Source organism: Myotis yumanensis, unplaced genomic scaffold (genome assembly GCF_028538775.1).
Source record: "Myotis yumanensis isolate MYYU_CA2020_CCGP unplaced genomic scaffold, mMyoYum1.0.hap1 SCAF_6, whole genome shotgun sequence".
Lineage (NCBI taxonomy): Eukaryota > Metazoa > Chordata > Mammalia > Chiroptera > Vespertilionidae > Myotis > Myotis yumanensis.
The window spans coordinates 26,059,290-26,081,306 of NW_027223757.1; the positions used below are offsets into that span (position 1 = coordinate 26,059,290).

The 22,017-nt window shown below is 41.4% G+C and overlaps 1 protein-coding gene across 2 annotated transcripts in view; it reads left to right on the forward strand.

Annotated features, from left to right (window-relative positions):
• The window catches only part of HECA (hdc homolog, cell cycle regulator), a 45,617-nt gene that overhangs the window by 11,326 nt on the left and 12,274 nt on the right, over nt 1–22,017 (forward strand). For both annotated transcript variants that reach the window (XM_070417795.1, XM_070417796.1), the window contains exon 2: nt 20,387–21,427. In XM_070417795.1, the coding sequence (XP_070273896.1) occupies nt 20,387–21,427 (1,041 nt within the window). The remainder of the gene's footprint in view (nt 1–20,386; nt 21,428–22,017) is intronic.

The following is a 22,017-nucleotide window of genomic DNA, read 5'->3' on the forward strand; positions in this document are numbered from 1 at the left end:
TAAGCTCCCGAGACAGCTGCCTCTCCTTCAGTGAAGGCACATGGGGTCAGGGAGATGTGGCCCGATGCCACAGTTGGATCCTCTTTGATGTTGGATTCATCTTGACTGACACACACGTGTGCATAAAATAGGAAGTTTTTAAGTAGAGGACTTAAATTCAGTATAAAACAACCAAGGAAGCAATAGAGCCATTTAAATTGCTTTTAAAAGGTCTCATGCTTATCATTTTGACACTTGAGCTGAAATTTAAATTTGTAAAACAAGAAAAGACCTGAGCAAGGAAGCACTTTGCCCACACCTTGTGTACTCATGATCTGATGCCTTCTCATGATAGGACTTCTGTTCTTGTAATTGTGGAGACTGTGAACATTTGAACGGGCACTTTCTGTTCTGAATGGGTCACGTTTCATAACTGAGAACTGATTATCTTCATTAGGCTAAAGTCCTCGAAGAGGGATCACTGGTCACAAGGCCTGCGGTTTTCCAGGCTTTGGTGCACCTGGCCAACCCATTCTCCAGAAAGGGTTTAACCTCTTTATGCTAACACTGGCCCAGCACGGAGTGCTCCTTTCTTCACAATCCTCAGCTTGGATTTTAATAACCATTTTCGGATGGATGAACCCCCCCCCACCATGGTTATTTGTATCTGTTGGATTTTATGTATACTGCTCGTTTGCATTTTTTTCTGTTTGTGTTTTTGGTCCATTTCACAAATGGGATATTTGGGTTCTTATTGATCTGCATCGGTCTTTGTATATTCAGGATACTTTTTGATGTACATTTTCCCCTGTTTTATGGGTTGTTTTTTTGCTGTTTAATATCTTTTCATTCATTAGAAATGTTACAGTTTTGTATGATCACAGAACATCCACATAGAGAGAGAACTTTAAGAGGAAGATAGGGTAGAGTGAGGCAGGTTGTCTGTGAAATTGCTTGTAGGAAAAGTGGTTGAGCATGGTATAACATTCGTGACTGCGTTCACTTGGGCATCAGTGCACAGTAATGCTGTTACACTTGTGAGGATCTGTTTCCTTTTTGTATTTGATTTTAGAGGCTCTTTCACAGAGTTGGTTGCAACTCCTACCACCCTCTCTGACCCCTTGACCCTCAGCTTCCCTGACTACTACTGACCGATTGACAGCTGAGCTTCAGTGCTCAACACCTATCACTTTCTGTACATTTCTAAAACCCCTTGAAGTTTTTATTCCAGCCAGTTCCCAGGACTTTGAAACTTTTACATAAAGGCCCATTATTTCCTTATCATCTCTTCTCAACAACCAAGCTGCCAACGGAGGCCTCTTAGAGGCTAAATTGCCCGTGACCTCCTTTTGATAGCAAACTTAAATGCTGAATCATAAGAAAGTTCTAGTTTTTCTCATTCTGGCACTTGGATTGAAATTACATTTGTATGTTAAAATGAGACCATAGCACTCAATTGAAACAAGAGTGTATTCCCACCCCATACATCATGTTGATTTGGTAGCCCTTGTGCTTTTTCAGATGTCTGAGATTTGGGAAAGGTTCCCAAACTGCTTGTTCTACAGAGTGAGATTTGAGATTTGGTTATAGCTTGAGATCTGCCATTTTGCAAGGCCAAGGAACCTTTCTGAGTATAAATGTTCTTATCTTTAGAAAGTAAGGATAATATGACATTGTTTGTGACTAAATCTTTACAAACAAACTGTAGAGATGTTTGAAAAAGCAAATAGTTGTGACAAGATTTGGGGTTTTTGGTGTTTTCTGGTTGGGTTTTTGATTTTTAGTTTGTCATGTGGTAGTGTGGCTGCTTCCCAATTTGTAATGAAATGCACACTCTGGTTAGTTGGAAGAACCCAGGCAGACCTTTGCTTTCCCCAGTGGAGTTTGCAGCAGATGCTCTCCTAAAAACCGTATTCAGCTTCCTTGTGGGAGCTTTTAGTTTCTCTTTAAGTTCAGATCTGGGAGTTCTTGCTGTGTGGATTTTCCCAGAGACTGCAGTGCTTGCCTGCTGGCCTCAGGGTAAGTCCAGCTTCTTGAATGAGTTGAGCTTTTCTGTAGTTTCTGAAAAAGACCTTTCTGACCCCAGAGTAGGGAAGGACTATGGCAGCTGAAGCCTTGGGGAGGGTTTTTGTTTGTTGTTTTTTTACCAGTGTAAGTATAGCTGACTTGGGGATTTTTTTTCTTGTGATCTGTGAATCATTCTGTACCCAGGTTTCATTATAACAGCAGATTCCACTGTGATTTTAACCATTTGATTAACAGAGCCTTGCTTTTGGCCTATTGTACTACATGATTTTTGAGTAGATGCCTGCCTGTATTTGTAATCATGACTCAACATAGTTTGTGTTTTGATTCACTTCAGGCCTTTCTGCCTTCTGCTCTTTACCTACCATTAGGGCCTTAGAGAGTGGGAGTTTAAGTGTTACTGTAAAAACATTAAAAGGCTTACATATGACTTTAATTTGTTTCCTTACTTCCCTTTCAGATTTTGCATTTTAAATTAGGTAAAGAAAAATGAAAACAAAACAAAGAAGAAAGAAAACAAAACAAAAACTAATTTATAGAGGCATACAACAGATTGGTGGTTACCAGAGGGGAAGCAGGTGGAGGGAGGGTGAAATGAGTAAAGGGGGTCAATTGTATGGTGACAGATGGAAACTAGACTTGGTAGCAGCATGATCTAGTTCATGCAGATGTCAGTTTATAGTGTTGCACACCTGAAACTTTCATAATGTTATAAACCAATGGTTACCTCAAAAAAATAAATTAACAGAATTGTGAATATATCAAACTGTATTACGGAGTTATTCATAGTAATTTGTATAGGCATGTGATACTTGGCATGTGTATATATACGTAAATATATCAATGTGTTTATATTGAATCTTTGTTTTTCTTGGGATTTGATTGATTAAAAACAATTTGTAAGCTTCACCTTTGATATATTCATATTAAGAAATTTGACTTTGGTATAAATCAGTTTTTTTCATAACATTTTTTTTTAACATTCTATGAGATATATAATCTAAGGAATACTTGGAAGAAGTTTTAAAAATATATATATTTTATTTTATTTTTTATTTATTTATTTTTTTAAATATATTTTATTGATTTTTTTACAGAGAGGAAGGGAGAGAGAGAGAGAGTTAGAAACATCGATGAGAGAGAAACATCGATCAGCTGCCTCCTGCACATCTCCCATGGGGGATGTGCCCGCAACCCAGGTACATGCCCTTGACCGGAATTGAACCTGGGACCTTTCAGTCCGCAGGCCGATGCTCTATCCACTGAGCCAAACCGGTTTTGGCAAAAATATATATATTTTAAAGAGAGAGGGAAGGAGAGGAATAGAGAGACATCTATGAGAGAGAAACATAAATTGACTACCTCCTACGTGCACATTACTGGGAATCAAGCCCAAAACCCAGGCATGTGTCCTGACTGGGAATCGAACTGGAGACCTCCTGATTCATGGGTCACTGCTCAACTGCTGAGCCACATCAGGAAGAATTTTGGAAGAATTTTTAAAGAATTAATTTGAAATGTTTTTCTCTTGACAGATATGGAAATACTATTTAGAATTCATTTGAAATATAATCATATGTACATTTGAATATATTTACATATGTTAATAGAATTTTATGTAATATGGAAAATTCTCTTATGGCCAGATTTCTAGATATTTTTGCTGTTTTATAAATGATATATTACTTTTTCCCTCTAGTTTAAAAATGAATAGTTTTGAGTCTTTGATAATGATCGTACTGTAAAATTATATCTGTGTTCTGTAAGAGTTAGTAATTGGGAAAGGAATGAATGTCTAGTTAAAAGGATAATACCGGCACGTTGGCCTGCACACGAAAGGTCAAAAGGTTGCAGGTTTGGATCCCGGTCAAGGGCAAGTACCTGGGTTGCAGGTTCCAGCCCAGTTGGGTGTATTCGGGAGGCAGCCAATCACTGTGTCTCTTTCACCTGGATGTTTCTCTCTTTCCCTCCATCGTCCCTTCTTCCCTCCCTTCCATCTCTCTAAAAATCAATGGGAAAAAACATCCTCTGGTGAGGATTAACAAAAACAAAGCAAAAAAACCCCACGACATCGCTGGCTTAATAATATATCAATGGGATCTAAACTTTGCAGTAGGAAATGTCATGAGATGCTCTCTTGAAAACAAGTCGTATCATAACATGCTGTGTGAGTGTACTTAGATGATGCACTGCTAGGCCAGGATTTAAGACATGACTGATTTGTGAGTCTAGTTTTCATTTTTACTGAGGTATGTATAAGACTTAGACATGCCTTCTCCTTTGACAAGTCTGTCCCTGTCGCAACAGATTCTGTAACTTGTTTGGTTGCTGAAGCACTGGCCTGCAGTATGGCCCCAGGCAAAAGCTTTGTCTTTCTGCCTAATCCCAGCAGAGTGACTGCTAGGGTTGGAGGGATCGCTATATATATACATTTTCTCAGGTTTATTTTGAAGGGAGGGTAGGGAGCAGAAAGAGTATATTTTTCAGGGAGTTCAATAGGGCAGTAAAGGTACATGGAAAACAAAGGTAGGGAAATGAATTGAGCACTTTGTGCTGGGGTGTTATTGGTTTTAAGTACAGTAGTCTTAAAATCATCCTGGGAGTTGGTATGTTGACCCAGTTCCTTGACCAAACAGGGTCCAGGAAAGGCAGGCTGAGTTTTTGTTTCTCAATGTCAGTGCTTTTTCTGCTGTCCAATTTGATAGTCTCTGTACTGGTAGAATCCTTTTTCTTTACATTTTTTATAAGAAAATTGCTTTATTCTTATTGATTGACAAGTAGACCTTTGCTCATGACTTATTTTTCTTCAGTTTAGCAATTCTATTAGCTTGAGTAGATTTACCTCATTGTTTATCTTTGTTTTTAAAGAATGCAAAGATTGAGGTCAGGAAATCTTTATATTGTAGTTGGGTTTAAGCACTTGCTTCTTTAACTTGGTTTTCCTTATATCTAGTTTTTAAGTAATTCTGAGGATTCATATGGTATTGAACATTTTGAATAAACTTACTAGTTGAATGACCTTGGGCAGACCACTGAAGGGTCACCTGGAAGCGGGCTCAGGAAGAGTTTGTAGAATCTGAACCAAGGGATTGCTTATTTCTGTTTGTGGAACTTCGGTATTTTTAAGAAACATTCAGGAATAACTATGAACATTATCTTCATCCTGATTTTCAGCCTAAATTAGGTTTATTTTGGGTCCATGTCGTTTTGGGTTCTGACATGGCCTCTGTTAGTTAAGGAAAATATGAATTTCTACTCTATAGACAACAATGATATATTTATATGTCAATATTGATATATTGTTATCAGAGTATTGAGGCCAGAATGGGAATGAAAATTAGGTAAAATAGAAACTTATAGCTTTCTGCTTAGTTTGAATTTGAGGCGTGGTAGGCTTGTGAGTTTTAATTGAAAGTAAGGAAAGAGTGGGTCTAGGGGAATAAACTAAATATATTGAGTGTTAAAAGTCCAAGTTGTTAAATATAGTTGAAGGGCTCTTTTTTTTTTTTAATGTAAAGCTTCCATGTTTATTTGGATAGAATGGTTTGTCTGAGTAAAAGTCTTGTGTTTAAACGAGTGATGGCGAACCTATGACACGTGCGTCAGAGGTGACACGCTAACTCATTTTTTTGGTTGATTTTTCTTTGTTAAATGGCATTTAAATATATAAAATAAATATCAAAAATATAAGTCTTTGTTTTACTATAGTTGCAAATATCAAAAAATTTCTATATGTGACACGGCACCAGAGTTAAGGGTTTTTCAAAATGCTGACACGCCGAGCTCAAAAGGTTTGCCATCACTGGTTTAAACCCTACTCTAAGCATAAAAACATGTTTAACTGATTGTAATCGCCATGTACTCAACTTGCTACCCATTTTGGAGCAGTCTTACATTACAGTAACATAAGGGAGGATAAACTAAATCAGAGGTTAAGATAGATATGCTTAAGTGAGCTTGCTATAGTTCCTATGCTAATTAAGCAAGTTAAAAAAATATTTTTGTTTTAACTTTCCTTTATATATCAGCTTTAGTGTCTTTTAAAAATTTTTAGTAGGAGAAGATGCCTCAAAATATTTGACAAAATTTATTTAAAAGCCTCTTTAGTTTTCAGTTAAAAAATATTTACCAGTTAATTAAGAAATGATTTTTAGGCACCAGTGGGATGCAGTTAGTCTTCTAACCAGTCTGTGTCCACTTCTTCTAACCCGCTTTGGATCACTGCTGAAGCAGAGGTTTTGCTTCTGGGCCTGGTGGACGATCAGGTGGAAGGGAGGAGGCCTGATTGTGGAGTTCCTTGAATGTATCCAAAGGATTTGGGACTTTAGTCTGGGGGTTTCTGAAGTGCCTGAATGTGTGTTTGAGATAATCATGGTATAATTTTCAGAAGGCTGATATGAAGGTGGTGGTCAGACTTTTTGTTTTTTTATCCCCTAAAAGAATGTGAAAACACAGAGTCGTCCTTGCACATTTGACGTCACATCATTTTTTTTAAAGGTTTACATAAATTTAGAGGGTATAGTTTCCATTTAATTGTAAACATTTCCATTTAAATGTACTAAAACAGAATGCAAATACATTAACTTGATAACCATTATCAGCTCTTTAAAAATGAGAAATTTTACATTTTTTTTCTTCATTTCTATTCAGTTTTTCCCCCCAGAATTTGATCCTAAGATGGAGTATTGTCCTGCTTGAAAGCTCTTTGTTGATCATCCTATCATGTTTTTCTATAAAAAATGTATATAAACTTAAATTTATATTGAGAAGCACTTCTGGAATGGCAGAATAAGGACTTCTGGAAGTCTGCTTCTCCATAAAGCCAATGAGAACACTGGCAGAAATGATCAAAATAACTTTTTCAGAAATCTAGAAATTAACCAATAATCCCAGGAGTGTTCATTCAAGGGAAATGACTGACTTCTTAAAGAACAGTGAGTTTTGTGTATGTTAACTTGCTCTATTCCTTTCCTCCCCAGCGTCCAGTAGCTTTAAGACAAACAGTATAGTAGTTCTCGGAAGGGGAAGAATAAGTTAAGAGCTCCCCCAAAGCCCTAGACCTAGAGAGCTGTCACTGTTTGACCTTCATGGAAGCTCCCTGATAAAGCCTCATTCAGAGGCTTTATTTGACCTGACTCAGAGATCACCCAGTGGTAAAAGTCCTATCCTTGGGTGTCTGTTGAAAACAATCGGCAGTAATTGTTTCATATGGCCACTGCCTGCAGCAGTGATACCAGTGGGGGCAAACAAGAGGTGGGCCAAAAACTTAACGAAGTTATATTGTGAGTGAGAGATCCGTAGGGGCTTTGAAAAGCTCTGACATATTTCTGGTGCTTTGGAAGACCAGTGTGCATACCCAGGAAAGGCCTGGGGAGGCCCTCATTCTCTCTTCTGGCTGACCTTGAGGCCCTGCAGAAGTAGGAAAGTAATGGTTGAAACATAAACTGTTGAAGCAATGAAGATGTGCCCCAGCACACACACACAGCCCCTGGGCGATGTCAGGGTGGGAGCCTTACTGGGGTGGAAGCCTGGATGATCAGAGTACTTGATGCACCTAAAAAGGCATTTGGATTTACATTTCATGACAAAAAACCTTGTACTGGTTTAATAAGACACACTGCACGCCAAACCTCCCCACTGGAATCTGATCTGGAGGAGTGTGTGGACATCCTCTATGAAATCTTTCTTAAAATTTGTTTCCCTCAGAGCTTTGGCAAAGTATTGAACAGCAGTGAATTATGGCTTGTATTGTGACCTGGTCTGCACATGACCCATGTTGCCAGCTAATCATGCAGCCATATGTTTTACCTGTTGGACAGACCAGGGAGGAGGTAAAGCCATTTGTCTTTTGAGCTGAGGCCATTGGGAATCAGAGGTAAGGGGAGGGGCCCACTCCACCATGGCCTTTGGTCTCCAGGTACTGTTGTGAGCCCACCAAGAGAGAGGAAGCAGGCCAGTGTTTGGGGGATGCCGTGCTGTAACTCAGGTGGTAAATAGGGATCACATATGAAAATAAGATTTAGGAGTTTTTATTATGGCCAAGGCGAGGACGCTGACAAGGGTAATAAATCAAGTTCTGTCTTTTTTGGAGTCTTTAAAAATGGGATAGTTTAATAGTGGTCTGGACAGTTTCCCTGCTGTTACATTTAGGCACACATACATGCACACACTCATGCACACTTACATTTAACCTGGAGTACTGTTCCCATTTTAAGACTTTGAGTTGGTTCTGAGAACTCTGAGTCCTACCTTTCCTTCAGGGTGAGTGTTGTATAGTTCTCTGTGATCCAGCACTCTCACTACGCTGACTGAGTAGACACTCCAGTGGTTGCCCATGGCTAAATAATACAGACTTTGCCGTATTAGTCTAGTTAAGTTACTACATAAACAACAGTACCAATAGTATATCCAGTGAGTAGAAGGAACTGATTTCCGGAGTTGCCATCTTATGTTATTAAAGTGTCCAGTGTTCAACAAAAATGTAAGATACTCAAGGAAATAGGAACATAGTATGGCTTATGATCTTCGCCACCATTTCCATCCCCTATGCTAAACTCTGCATTCCGCACTGGGCACATAACAGGGGTTCAAAAACATCATTTGAATCGTCTCACATTGATTGCTGGCTGTAATAGGCTCATTTTCAGATCCCATGAATTTTTTTCTTCTGTAGTAAGTGTTGACAAACCCTGGTGTTTCATTTATTTTTTTAAATTCTCACCCAAGGACATGTTTTTATTGGTTTTAGAGAGAGAGGGAAGGAGAAACAGCAATGTGAGAGTGAAACATTGATTGATTGTCTCCTGCACAGGCCCTGACTGGGGATCAAACCCACAACCTGGGTATGTGCCCTGACCGGGTGGGAATTAAGGCAACCTTTCTGTGTACTGGACAATTCTCCAATCAACTGAGCCACACTGGCCAGGGCTAAACCCTGGTGTCCTTATTATGTCTCCTAGAACAGGGTTCTGATTAAATGATAGCTTTTTAAAAAAAGTCATACATTTGCCCAAACAAGTTTATTAGTATCCTGAAAAATGCAAAGGCTTTTTTTTTTTAAGGCAATAATATACATTCATTTCAGGAACAGAAAAGAGGAAACTGGGGATGCTGATGTCATCACATCTATGCATAGAGTATTATCAATATTTTCTGTTTCCAAATACTCATTTGTGTATATTCTTCTATATTTTTCATCATTCTGTTTATTCCAGTGTTTGAAAAAAGATGAAGCAAACCTGCTAGACTGGCAAGCTTCAGAATCCTGTGTCACTGCCAGGAGAAGATGCCCTGAATTTGCATTGATGCCAAGCAGGGAGGAAAGGGCTGACTAGTGTCTTAGAGAATGTGCTCAGAATTCCAAATAGCACTGAGCTGGTCAACATTCAAAGAGTGACACGAGAAAGGGCAACCCAAAAAGTAAACAGTTGTTTACTGGCAATTGTAATCAAGGCAAAAAATGATGGGTTCACAAGGGATCATGAGATTAAAATTTAACTGTTAAAGAACCTGGTTAGTGAAACCTTAACTTGCCTTTGAGGACTAGTTTGGGTTTAAAATAAATTCAAGCCCTTGTCTTTTCTTTTTGTTTCATAGTTTTCTGTTTGCAAAAAGTATAAGAAGATAATAAGCAATTTTCCTATGAAAGAACATTTTGGATTTTTTGTATTAAAGCAAATGAAAGTAAAATGCAAGGGTTTTCTTTGTTCACCATGGAAATAATATTGCATCTACAGTAGTGCATAATATGTACACATGTACATGTGTATAAAATTTCAGGGATAAGGCTATATCTAGTTATTCATAGCTCATGTACATAAATGAATATGTGTGCCTTATTTCAATTGACATCTGTTATAAACTTACTTTTCTTATAGTTCTTATATATGAGTATACATATATAATTTTCCTAATTCTTATATTTAAGAATTATATTATTTTCTTGTAATTCTTATATACGACTACATTATAGGATTAATTTACCAATGAATATGACTTTTTTGTATTACAAACCATTTGTACGCCATAAGCGTTTATAGACGCAAGCAGCAGACCTTTTTAAATTAAATTCAAAATATAGTGGCAGTTAACTGGTTAAAACAAGTTACTATTATAATTACTAATGCCATTAATAAAGCCCAGATAAGAGCAATAGTTTGTTATTCTCGCCATTAAGTTGTTACATTGACATTTCTTTTCAAAATTTTTTAAAAAAACTTTACTTTTCAATTGCAATTTCATTGAATATTATTTGTATTAGTTTCAGGTGTACAGCAGAGTGGTTTGATCATAATATAGATTATAAGTGTTCTCAGTATTTCCAGTACCCATCTGGCACCATACATAGTTATTACAATATTATTAACTGTGTTCTCTGTGCTGTACTTTACATCCGTGTGCCTATTTTGTAACTATCAATTTGTGCTTAATCCCTTTACCTTTTTCACCCAGTCCCCCAGTCCCCTTCTCCTCTGATATCCATCAGTCTGCTCTCTGTATCTATGAGTCTGTTTCTGTTTTCTTTGTTCATTTATGTTGCTTTTTAGATTCCACAAATAAGTGAAATCATATGGCATTTGTCTTTCTCTGACTTATTTCACTTAGAATAATACCCTCTAGGACAGTGATGGCGAACCTTTTGAGCTCGGTGTGTCAGCATTTTGAAAAACCCTAACTTAACTCTGGTGCCGTGTCACATATAGAAATTTTTTGATATTTGCAACCATAGTAAAACAAAGACTGAAAATTTTTGATATTTACTTTATATATTTAAATGCCATTTAACAAAGAAAAATCAACCAAAAAAATGAGTTCACGTGTCATAGGTTCGCCATCACTATTCTAGGTCCATCCATGCTGATGTAAATGGTAAGATTTCATCTCCTTTTTATGGCTGAGTAACATTCCATTATCTAGATGTACCACAGCTTTTCACACCACTCATCTATTGATGTGTAGTTAGGTTGGTTCTATATCTTTGCTATTGTAAATCACACTGCAATGAACATAGGGGTGCATATATTCTTTTGAATGACTGTTTTGGGTTTCTCAAGATATGTATTCAGAAGTGGAATTGTTAAGCCATAAGGCAGTTCCGTTTTTAATTTTTTGAGGGCCCTCCATACTGTTTTTCATAGTGGCTGCACCAGTCTGCATTCCCACCAACAGAGCATGAGGGCTCCCTTTCTCCACATCCTTTCCAACACTTGTTTGTTGACTTATTGATGACAGCCATTCTGACAGGTGGGAGGTGATATCTCATTGTGGTTTTAATTTATATTTCTAAGTTGTTACATTGACATTTCCTAAGTAGCCATCCTAAGAAGATGGGATCCGTTGGACTCTAGTTGTCAATAGTGGTATGATCCAGCAGCAGGTTTAGATTATGTGGTCACATCTTTATCTCTTGTCATTTCTCCACTCATTGCTTTTTCCTCTACCTCTCCTCATAGATCTAGTCTCACAGGTAAATATGAGACTCTCCTTTTCATATTTGTTGGAAATGAACTCGCAGATTTGATAGGTGAGGGAGGAGGATAACAGCATCCCAAGGAGTCTAGGCTTTGTAGGTTACAGCCAAGGAGAAGGGGTAGATTTGGGAAGAAGACAAGGTGGGGTAGATTTGGGAAGAATCCAAGCCTACTTCACTATGTCTTAGTATCACCAATGAGGCTGGGAGCAGGTGGGGGTTGGGAGGACCTGCATGGACCAGGTGGGGCAAGAAGTACTGGGGTGAGGGACTCAGTTGGCTGGCAGAGCACTGAGTGACAGGAGCCAGCCTAAGATGTGTCTAAGAGAAGAGCTGAGAGAGAAAGCAGGTGAGATGGAAATAGGTGGAGGCCCAGGAATGAATGAATGGCAGAGTGAAGCTGAGGGAGCTGAGCCAAGGGGAGATGGTGAGAGGTGTGGGATGGGTGAGGTGAGCGCCTTCAGGACCAGGAGCTCTCATGTGCTCTTGTGCTTGTGCCACAGGTGCTTCTCTGAGGAGCCAGCACGGGGCGTGGCAGAGAGGGTAGCCATTCAGGAAAGGTGCTGTGTTTGTGGGGCTCTTGGCAGCAGTGGGTCAGCATTGGCCTCCCCTTTCACTTCTCCCACCCTTCTCTACAGGCTTTGGAAAGTGAAGAGGGAGAGGAGAACCTTGATACATGTCAAGTACAGATTAACAGGCAAAACTGAGTTGAAAGTTATGGGAAGAGGTGACAAATGGATTTTTGTTTTGATCATTTGGACCTCCCTTCTTCCAAAAATAAAGTGGCTTTCAAAAATACATGTAATACTATAAGATAAATAATAAATGTGAGAATATTAGTAATAGGGGCAATACTATTAGGAAAACAAGTGGATGTCCTGAGTCATTACAAGAGGTAGGTGACAAATTTGGCTTTCAGATTTCTAGCACACAGAGGGATGAGGCAAACAGAAGCAGTGGTATGTTCTGCAGTGTCCGTCTGATTAAAAAAGCAACACCCATCACTTAGCCATTTCTAAGACACTGTAAAATATGGAACGATGTACATGACAGTACCCTTTCATAAATAAAACAAATTTATTGGGTTTGCTCACGTCATTAAAAGCAGTCTGACCAGGGAATGGAACATTGTGGTCCTGGTAACCAGCTCTGTGGCACTTGGCTTCACTGAGGGACAGAGTTTCCTAGCACAGGAGTCACATGCCCAAGTACCTCTATGGTCCTGGCACATAAATAAATACATGAGTGGGGCTCAGGGGCGGGGGGAGGCCTGGATGAGCAGAGAGTACTTGATGCACCTAAAAGGCATTTGGATTTACATTTCATGACAAAAAACCTTGTACTGGTTTAATAAGACACACTGCACGCCAAACCTCCCCACTGGAATCTGATCTGGAGGAGTGTGTGGACATCATCGATGAAATCTTTCTTAAAATTTGTTTCCCTCAGTAGAGCTTTTGGAAAGTATTGAACAGCAGTGAATTATGGCTTGTATTCTGTGACCTGGTCTGCTCATGACCCATGTTGCCAGCTAATCATGCAGCCATATGTTTTACCTGTTGGACAGACTGGGGAGGAGGTAAAGTCATTCGTCTTTTGAGCTGAGGCCATTGGGAATCAGAGGTAAGAGGAGGGGTCCACTCCACCATGGCCTTTGGTCTCTAGGTACTACTTGGGCCCACCAAGAGAGAGGAAGCAGGCTGACGTTTTGGGAATGCTGTGCTGTAACTCAGGTGGTAAATAGGGATCACATATAAAAATATGATTTAGGAGTTTTTATTATGGCCACATTTTGAATATCTGTGCTGGCAGAGGGGAGGACGTTGACAAGGGTAACAAATCAAGTTCTGTAGTGTTTCAGAGGAAGCAAGAAAAATCCTTTAAAATTAGAAAATAGCACTGAAGGATGACCTGAGTTTTTTTTGGAGTCTATGAAAATAGGATGTATCTGAAGTTTTGTTCCCGTGTTAGGAGATTGTGATTTGGTCCTGAGAGCCTCTGCACCTACCTTTCCTTCAGGTGAGTGCATGCAGGACATGGAATGCTAGGGTGCGGTGCGTTCTCCCTGATCCCTCACCCTCAAGATCATGGTTCGACAAGAGAAAAGGCAGCCTGCTAATTTACTTCCTAGTGCAGTGTGAGCCCATGTTTTGCAAATTGAATTATGCAAATTTCAACTAATGACATAAATAATATTAATAGAAGCTTCACATTATGTGCATAATTTCAACGGACACATTTCCCCAAATTATGCATTAAGCCATCTCATATTTTCAAAGTTAGCAGGTCGACTGAATCGTAAAAATGCTCCGTTACCCAGTGGCCTCACCTTTTCTTAGGGAAAAAAACCTACTAACCCTTGGCAGTATGTGAACGCTTGTTTTTGTTGTTGTTGTTCGTTTTTTTTGAACTTCAAGGACTTTGGTGACATTTGTGTTATTTTAGAATGAACTGTTATTTAGATCATTATTATAACTTTCAAAATATCCAAGTGTGCTAATACTGGTGCTGAAAATCAGTATGATATGCCATGCTGTCAGTTTATGAGATGCAACTGAGAACTATTAGAACTAATGCTGCTAATACAAGCATCGGTAAAGCACCGGACAGCATGGCGACTGCAGATTTATGTGTTCGGAGGATGCCTTCCCCACACTTTACCCCCAGACTGTGGGGTAATGTCTTGAATTATGTTAAGTTCTTCAGGAACACGTCCCATGAATCAAATGCAGCCATGCTTTATGAATTCCTGTTACCTAAGCTTGGAAAAGATCACTTAGGTTGAAAAATACATGTAACAACGTATTTATTTGTCTGATATTGAGGAGAACATCTTTAAGGGGTTAGAAGAAGAGAATTCTGCTTCTGTTTCTTTAAAACGTGTCAGTAAATATTTATTGAATTGTTTTGTGCATGCTTGTTGTGGGGAAGAAATGTATTTCTTGAACCTACTAGTATTTATATGTGGAGATTGGATGGTCACTTCCTGATTGTAGCTTTATTCTAAATGTATTCAACGTCATTTGGTTTTCACATCAGGTGATAGGGCTTTTAATAATTGCTTATTATATGGCAGGCTGTTCAAAGGGCCTTAACTCCTTTAATCCTCATGGGGACCCTTTGAGGTAGATACTGTTCTTCCTGCCTTTTACACGTTAGACAACAGAAGCACAGGGAGGTTGACTTGCCAAAATCTGAGAACGAGTAAGTTGCAGAGCTGAGAGTAAGATCCAGGTTGGCTGGCTCCAGAGTCTGTGTCCTCAGTGCCCAAGCTCTGTGGCCTCTCTGGAAGCTAGAGGTGAAGTTCCTCTTGTCGAACTTCATACCCTGAGTGGAACTTGTTCAGCAAGCAAGGAGATGTGTTCCCATGTAACAGGAATTAAAGTATGGAAAAGATCCGTGTAATAAAGTAGGTGTTCAAAATCCCTGATACTTGCGTTTGGTAATTGGCTACCAAAGGAGGATGGAATAGATTAGGTTAAGTTTGAGGAAGTGAGGAAGAGGGCCAGGCTCTGCCCCAAAAAGAATTTCAGGATTGAGTCTAGAACAGTGGTTCTCAACCTTCCTAATGCCGCGACCCTTTAATACAGTTCCTCATGTTGTGGTGACCCCCAACCATAAAATCATTTTCGTTGCTACTTCATAACTGTAATTTTGCTACTGTTATGAATCGTAATGTAAATATCTGATATTCAGGATGTATTTTCATTGTTACAAATTGAACATAATTAAAGCATAGTGATTAATCACAAAAACAATATGTAATTATAGATGTGTTTTCCGATGGTCTTAGGCGACCCCTGTGAAAGGGTCGTTCGACCCCTCAACCAGTGGTTGAGAACCACTGGTCGAGAAGGTCTGTTGAGAGCTCATCTGGACCTGAGTCTAGAACAGCCATGGGCAAACTACGGCCCGCGGGCCGGATCCAGCCGTTTGAAATGAATAAAACTAAAAAAAAAAAAAGACCGTACCCTTTTATGTAATGATGTTTACTTTGAATTTATATTAGTTCACACAAACACTCCATCCATGCTTTTGTTCCGGCCCTCCAGTCCAGTTTAAGAACCCATTGTGGCCCTCGAGTCAAAAAGTTTGCCCACCCCTGGTCTAGAAGGTCTGTTGAGAGCTCATCTGACCTGAGTCTATAGAAGGTCTCTTGAGAGCTCATCTGGACCTCGTCAGGCTGTGTTCTCCAGCATGCGGTCACCTGGAGTACTGAATCTGATTGGGCCATACTTTTCTTCCACAAGACATTTATGAAACACTAATAGGGTTTTCACAGTAGTGGGTTTACAAGGATGAGTAGGTCCAAGTCCCTACCTCACCCCTCTTCCCCGCCAAACTCCCTACCTGATACTTGCAACTGTTTTAAGAGGGGTGAAACATTTAATTTTATGGGTAAAAAGCTGAAGATGGCCTCGCCTGGCTTACAGTGCTTGTTAAGTGTGAGCACGTTTGTCAAGGGGATTGTGTTTGTTGGGCAGCCAGTGTAAATGATTACTGGCAGACACTCCCCTTCTAATAGGTGGGAGCAGAGGTAGAGGATGTGAAGGCTGGGGAGAGTGACAGACTTTGCCCTCCTGACCTCAGCCTAGTCATCCTGTTGTCCAGACTTCAAACTATTTGAGATTGCTGCCCAGGATGAGGTGAGCCCTGAGTATTTTTACTTGGGCAGAGACAAATAGATGCTGAATACTGAATATTTGAGGGTGAAGCTATAAAAACCGGCACTGAGGGCTTATATACATTTTTTAAAATTGCTGACACTGCATAAAGGAACATTTTCCCATATTGCTTGTTATTCAAGCTATCACGGCTTAGACTAATGTATGTGGTACAAGCCCTTGTTAACGTGGGATTCCCTTCTCCCCTCTCCCCTGCTCCCCCATTTAAGGTTTAGTTGTGTCATATCAACCTGTATTCCTTTTATGGGACAGCTATTCTTAAGAGCTGGGGTTTTTGTGAAGTTAAAGATAGCTTTCAGGAAGCAATCCAGTGTTTTGGTAAAAATACTGCTAATTTCTCATGTGTCATTTTGAATGCCACCACTGCTGTTTCTTACAATTACAAAGTCTTTTCTTATATGTTTTGGTTATTTAGGAAATTTTTAAAAAGGCATGGCATTATTCATTTATTTACTGACTTTCTAAACACCTGTTGTGTATCTAAAACATTAGATAGAAAAAGTAGGAAATATATTGGAGCAATTTGCATTTAGTTGGGGAGCAGGGACACAGGTATACAGTTAGGCTGAAGATAGCATAGAAAGGTTTTTATGCAACTTGACAGTTTACAGTGTGTTTCCACATATACAGGAGTAGGCAAAAGTAGGTTTATAGTTGTAAGTACACGAAACACAGAGTTTAATCTTGTATTATTATTTATCACTTACTGTATTATTTGTATCACAACTAGGCACCTTCTAGATGCCTCTGCAGTGTAGACAGGGGGAGGGAGAGGGGAGCCAGGCAGGGAGTTAAGAACCAAACCTCAAAGGAAACCATGTCTTTGAGGGTAGAGGCCAACCTACTCCTCAGAATGCTGTGTGAGATGTAGAAGCCTTGTCAGCAGTTCTCTACTGTTCCCAAGGCCCACCCTGTGACTCACCTAATCCTAGGAGCCTTGCCCTTATCCTGGAGGTGTGTAACAGGGGGAGGTGTCTGTTGCACAAAGTATTCGGTATTAAACAAGCCCTTGGCTTTGTCTTTGTTTTTGCGGTCTAGCCACAAGGCCACATCAAAGTGGCAGAGCTGTAAACAAGCAGGGCTGGCAGGTTGGGGTGGGAACTCCTCGTTGTGGGTCTTGGAGGGTAGAAAGCTGGTGAGGATGGCTGTGGTGATCACAGACCAGGCTACAGGGACAGGGACTTGGAGTGTTACCTCCTCTGTGATCCAGGCATATACTTCTGTTAGAGCAGTGGTTCTCAACCTTCCTAATGCTGCGACCCTTTAATACAGTTCCTCATGTTGTGGGGACCCCCAACCATAAAATTATTTTTGCTGCTACTTCATAACTGTAATTTTGCTACTGTTATGAATCATAATGTAAATATCTGATATGCAGGATGTATATTCATTGTTACAAATTGAACATAATTAAAGCATAGTGATTAATCACCAAAACAATATGTAATTATATATGTGTTTTCCGATGGTCTTAGGCGACCCCTGTGAAAGGGTCGTTTGACTCCCAAAGGACTCGCGACCCACAGGTTGAGAACCGCTGGCCTAGATGGAAAGGAGAAAGATACTCCCCTTCTTTCTCCTACCCTCCACTTTCCGCCTTCTGTTTGAATGAAAGAACAGTTTTTCAAAAGATACAATAAGACAGAAAAATCTTAACATAAACCATGAAAGATGAACATCAAATGGGTTAGAGTTCTTAGCAGGATTTGCCGTCTTTCCTGATTCTAAGACCTGGTACGCAGAAAGTGCTCAGTATTGGTTTAGTGATACATTTGCAGCTTTTTGGGAAAGATATAAATAGGATTTTTTTTTCCGTATTAGTCAATCTTTTTTTTTTTTTATGTGAAAATACCTTTTAAAGAAATATCAAGTCAATCTTAACATTTAAATTTTTAAATTTTGGATATTATGAATGCAAAGTGTAGTTAGGGCCTTTTTAAATTTGATTTCATCACTCTGATAATTGCCATTCTATTTCAGAGACATCTCTTCAAGTCTCTTCCTCTGAAGGACTGAAGATAAAAGCAACTGAACTTTGTTTAATTCACTCATTAACATTTTAAAGGTCATAGACCTGGTGATTAGTTAATTTACTCAGTTTGCAAACCACTCTCTTCTTCTACTTCTTTTCTGTACATTCAGATATTTTCTCTTAGTCTAGGATTGCAGATCTCTCTTCCTCTGCTTTGCTTGTCACATAGGTTTTCATGTGCCAGTGTCATTTTAATGCAGCTGTATTTGGCACCAGATGTGTGCATGGCCTGGGCCAGTGGTACCAGGAACACAAAGGCGAGTCAGAGATGTCCTCTCCTGAGTCATCACCTGGTGGGGACCAGAATGGGGACTCAAATAAGGTTCAGACCAGACTGTGCTGGTGGGGGTCAGGGTGTAGGGGAAGAGGAGAGTCCTGGTGACATTGGTGTCTAGAGGTGGATCTTGAAGGTTGGAAAGCAGGGGATGAGGTTTATTTGTGCCAGGCCCTGCTCTAAGCACCACCTGTGAATGGGTATATTTCATCTTTATGACCACCATGTAAGGTACATGCATTTTTCACAAAGAAAAGTTAAGTAACTTTTCGTGAGCTCACAGCTCATCCGTGGTGCTGTTGGGATTCCAGCTCAGGCAGCCTGGTTGCAGAGCCCATACTGTGAATTGCTACACTAGGGGAGTGGGATTTGGACCAATGAAGATTAAGGATTGTGGATTCCCAGGAGGTAGATGGGGAGCCCACAGTGGTCACAGGCATGGACGGAGTCAAGTTGGTTAGGGTTGTTTTGCTGAGGTCCTAGAATCTCACACTGAAGGGGATGATTGGTGGGATAAATAGAATTTGTAATTCAATGGGCAGTGCTGAGATTGTGGAGGTTTTTGTGTAGCTTGCTCCCTCTCCTGCATCTTCAAGCTGCCCTGAGTTTTTGGCATTCATTGCCCCAGTTGAGGAACGTGCTTATGCCTCAGCTTTTGTGTACCCCGCCATCCTCTTTCCTTCCTTCAATAGTTATACTTTTGGTTAAGGCCTATCTGGAGGGTCATCTGTACTGCTGCTGCTTTTTTACCGCACCTGTCCCCCATCATCCCACCAGAACTCTCCTTTCTAAGGTGTAGTGATTGGCTCACTGCTCATCCTGGGGAGGACCTCTCCGTCTTTGCCTTACCTAGCAGTTCCCAACTGGGGGTGATTTTGCTCCCAGGGGATATCTGGCAACGACTGGAGACCTTTTGGGGTGTCACAGTTGGGGTGGTGTGACCGGCATCTAGTAGGGGTGTTGCTAAACATCAGCAGTGCACAGGCCACTCCCACAACAAAGAATTGTCCAGCCCCAAATGTCCAGAGTAGTGCAGAGTGAGAAACACTGATCTTACCTGGCACACTGGGACAGTCCAAGTCCCCTGTTCTTAGACCTTATCTGACTGCCATGATAGAATTCTCTCCTGACTAGTCCAGTGAATTCTCAGTCCATTCCTTACCAGTCTCTGTGGAGAACTCTCCTCCAGCCTTTTAATGTCACTCCCCAGGATTCTTTTCCACTCTTCACATTCCAGGGATTACACCTCCCTGGCTGGTTGCGTGGCTCCACATCTGTATCCACAGCTCCAGCTCTCTTGATCTCCATTCACATCTTTCTCCACCTCAGTGGTGCACAGGCACTTCCAATTGAGCAGGCCCAGACCAGGCCAGCCCCAAGTCTTCTTCCAAACCTGTCCCTCGCTGTCCATCAGCATCTGCTCATCTTCAGCACTGGGAGTCACCTGCTGCTGTCTAGCCCAGACCCTTGTCATTTCTCACCTGGGTTACTGCACACCCTGTGCCCTTCCTCTGGCCTCCCTGCTTCCAGCCTCACGTCCCACACTGCCACCAGGGTGAGATTTCTAAAACAACTCAGCCTGAGGGGCTCTATGGCTTACAGTCCTCAGTCCTCATTTAGTGTCTCAGCTACAACAGGTAACTCTAACCCAAGCATGGCATGTGGCACCTTTGTGATCAAGCTTAGTGGTTCCCATCTGGGAGCAGATCGAGCCTTCAAAGGGGCCTATTGAAACATTATGGACGTTGAAACAGCGGGAACCCAGTGGAACTCCAATCTCCATAAATCCTGGTGGAAATCTTGATACCAGAAAAATTGTACCTTTGGCATGAATGGGCTACTGTGGGATTTGATCTCTGACCAGTGTCAGCTGGGAACCCCTCGTCCTGTGGACTGAATGTCTCTTTTGTGTTTCTCCCCAGAAGCCCCTTGTGCCACGCCCCTGATCTGCAGCTTCGGGAGGCCGGTGGACCTGGAGAAGGACGACTACCAGAAGGTGGTGTGCAACAACGAGCACTGCCCCCACAGCAGCTGGATGCACCTGCAGTGCTTCTACGAGTGGGAGAGCAGCATCCTGGTCCAGTTCAACTGCATCGGCCGGGCCCGCAGCTGGAACGAGAAGCAGTGCCGCCAGAACATGTGGACCAAGAAGGGCTACGACCTGGCCTTCCGCTTCTGCTCCTGCCGCTGTGGACAGGGCCACTTGAAGAAGGACACGGACTGGTACCAGGTGAAGCGGATGCAGGACGAGAAGAAGAAGAAGTCAGGGTCGGAGAAGAACACAGGGAGGCCTCCCGGCGAGGTGGTGGAGGAGACTAAAAAGTGCAGGCCCCCGAACAAGCCCCAGAAAGGCCTGAACCATGACCTCCCCCGCCGGCATTCCATGGACCGGCAGAACTCCCAAGAGAAGGCGGTCAGCGCTGGGGCCTACGGGGGCCGCTCCCCCTGTGGCTCCCCCGGCCAGTCCCCGCCCACCGGCTACTCCATCCTCTCCCCTGCCCACTTCAGCGGCCCCCGCTCCTCCAGATACCTTGGGGAATTCTTAAAGAACGCCATCCATCTTGAGCCTCACAAAAAGGCCATGGCCGGGGGCCATGTGTTCCGAAATGCCCACTTTGATTACAGTCCGGGTGGGTTATCAGTTCACAGGAGCGGCCACTTTGACACTCCCGTACAGTTCCTGCGGCGGCTGGACCTCTCTGAGCTCCTCACCCACATCCCCAGGCATAAGTTGAACACTTTCCACGTGCGGATGGAAGACGATGCCCAAATGGGCCAGGGCGAGGATCTGCGCAAGTTCATTCTTGCGGCCCTCAGTGCCAGCCACAGAAACGTTGTAAACTGTGCCCTGTGCCACCGGGCGCTCCCGGTGTTCGAACAGTTCCCACTGGTGGACGGAACTCTGTTCCTAAGCCCATCGAGACACGATGAGATCGAATATGATGTTCCTTGTCACCTTCAAGGTACAGGTGTTCACTCACCTTGCCTGCTTTCTGTTTGTGGAGAGCTGGGAAGCAAACAAGATGGGCCGCCTCTGTTCTGGCTCAGTGTTAACTGATGGTGCTTTCTTGTTCTAGTCAGGGGCTAGGTCACATGTGAATATTTCCGCTTTGCCAAGGAGATGGTGGAGGTGGTGGAGGTCTGCTTTACTCCAATGTCACTATGCCCCTAGAACAGTTGTCCTGGTGGGTAATTTCATGTGTTTGTTCTATTGCAATTTGAAGAGAGGATTCCTGGTGTATAGTTTTTCATAATTGGGAGGAAATTTAAGAGAAGAAATTGCATAAAAATGTCACTCACTGTAAAATCGTTGCCTTTGAAACCTGTGTTAATGTGCCCAGCAAGATATGTACTAATATTCTCTTTGATCCTTGTAAGCATATGAAAGTAGGGGTTGGAGAGGGTCAGGGTGTTTGTAGATTATTTGAATTAATCTTGACATTTATGAAAGATGAGACTTTCTTTTTTTTTTATAAATATATTTTATTGATTTCTTACAGAGAGGAAGGGTTAGGGATAGAGAGTTAGAAACATCGATAAGAGAGAACCATCG